This window comes from Physeter macrocephalus, chromosome 21 (genome assembly GCF_002837175.3).
Source record: "Physeter macrocephalus isolate SW-GA chromosome 21, ASM283717v5, whole genome shotgun sequence".
Classification (NCBI taxonomy): Eukaryota; Metazoa; Chordata; class Mammalia; order Artiodactyla; family Physeteridae; genus Physeter; species Physeter macrocephalus.
The window spans coordinates 79593339-79595248 of NC_041234.1; the positions used below are offsets into that span (position 1 = coordinate 79593339).

The 1910-nt window shown below is 42.7% G+C and overlaps 1 protein-coding gene across 1 annotated transcript; it reads right to left on the reverse strand.

Moving 5' to 3' along the window:
* Positions 1-744: 744 nt before the first annotated feature.
* On the reverse strand, positions 745-1657 carry LOC102992455 (TATA-box-binding protein-like). The gene is given in 2 exon segments (XM_055081837.1): positions 745-1380; positions 1382-1657. Coding segments are annotated over 2 exon segments (912 nt in total).
* Between the last annotated feature and the right edge of the window lie 253 nt (positions 1658-1910).

Sequence of the window (1910 nt, forward strand, 5' to 3'; positions counted from 1 at the left end):
GACTTTTCTCAAGGCAAACTCCCTAGATCTCAGCATGAGGGTCTCTTCCTCAGGAGATCTTTTCTCACCTTGTTTTTTTTTTCACTTTTATAAACAGCATTTATTGTACAGAGTACTCTGAAGGAAGAAAAATATGTACAGCCATTTGTTTTCATTAATACATTTCTATTCTGTCCCGCAATACTGTAAAGTTGGAATGTGGCACAAAAATAACCCCTGGAGTTACAAATTAGAAAACAACACTTTAAAAAAGATTTTTACTTTTCTGGTAGAAATATAAAAACTGTGGTTTATAGGGAAGAAATTAAACAAAATAAAGTCCAATCAATTGTTGAGGTGGCTTTAATACTTAAAGTTTTGTCCCTTAAACCCACTTGTCAACAGCAGTAAGTGTTAAAATCTAAATATAAATAAATGGGCAGCTCTGCCCGAATAGCAGCCCAGTTCGAGCAACTTACAGTAACGCTTCGGTGTTCTCTGTGCAGAAATAATACCCCTTCCTGACATCCTTATGAGGTACACATGCAGGAGAGCTTCACTTCATGCTTCAACCTACAACCGAACATCCATCCTCTCATCACGTGGGGCCGTCCACAACACCACTAAATGTACCAAAACTGATGCGTTAAAAAAAAAAAAACAGCAGAAACTAACACACTATTGTAAAGCAATTATACTCCAATAAAGATGTTAAAAAAATTAAAAAAACAAGTGGATGGGGGAGGCAGGAATAGATGACAGCCATTACGTTGTCTTCCTGAAACCCTTTAGAATAGGGTAGATGTTCTCAAAGGCTTCGTAAATTTCTGCTCTGACTTTAGCACCTGTTAATATAACTTTTCCAGAAACAAAAATAAGGAGAACAATTCTCGGTTTGGTCATTCTGTAGATTAAACCAGGAAACAACTCTGGCTCATAACTACTGAACTGTTGGTGGGTAAGCGCAAAGCCTTCTAACCTTATAGGGAACTTCACATCACAGCTCCCCCCCCCCATGTTCTGAATCTTGAAGTCCAAGTACTTAGCTGGAACACCCAACTTCTGTACAACCCTGGCATATTTTCTTGCTGCTAGTCTGGACTGTTCTTCACTCTTGGCTCCTGTGCACACCATCTTCCCAGAACTGAATATCAGTGCAGTGGTCCGGGGCTCTCTTATTCTCATAATTACAGCAGCAAACCGCTTGGGATTATATTCAGCATTCCCTGCACGAAGTGCAATGGTCTTTAGGTCAAGTTTACAACCAAGATTCACTGTGGATACAATATTTTGCAGCTGCGGCACAATCCCAGAGCTCTCTGAGGCTGGCGTGGCAGGGGTAATAGGGGTCATGGGGGAGGGATACAGGGCAGTGGTGCCCGGCAAGGGTGCGGTTGTTAAGAGTCTGTGAGTGGAAAAGCTGTGGTGTCTGGCCCGAGGCCCCCTGGGTTGCCTACTGGGACGTCGACTGCTGAACGGCTGCCATTGCCGCCTGCTGCTGCTGCTGTCTTTGCTGCTCTTCCAATATAGACAGACTGTTGGTGTTCTGAATAGGCTGTGGAGTCAGTCCTGTGCCATAAGGCATCATCAGACTAAAGATAGGGATTCCAGGAGTCATGGCACCCTGAGGGAAGGCCAGGCCCTGGGCATAAGGTGGGAGGTTGTTGTTCTGATCCATGAGGTTCATTTTCTTCTTGGCAAATCAAAACCCTTTGGACTGTAAATCGTCTCAGCTTTCAGTCTTTTCCTAGAGCATCCCCAGTACACTCTTCTTAGTGACTTCCTTAACTCTCTGGGTTATCTTCATGCACACCAAGAAACAGTGTTGCTTATCCTCAGAAAAGAGAGTTGTTTGTAGCATCTCCTCATTTTTTGGTCAAATTTGATATTTTTTTTTAATATAATCACTGGAGTCACTACAGAGATAACTC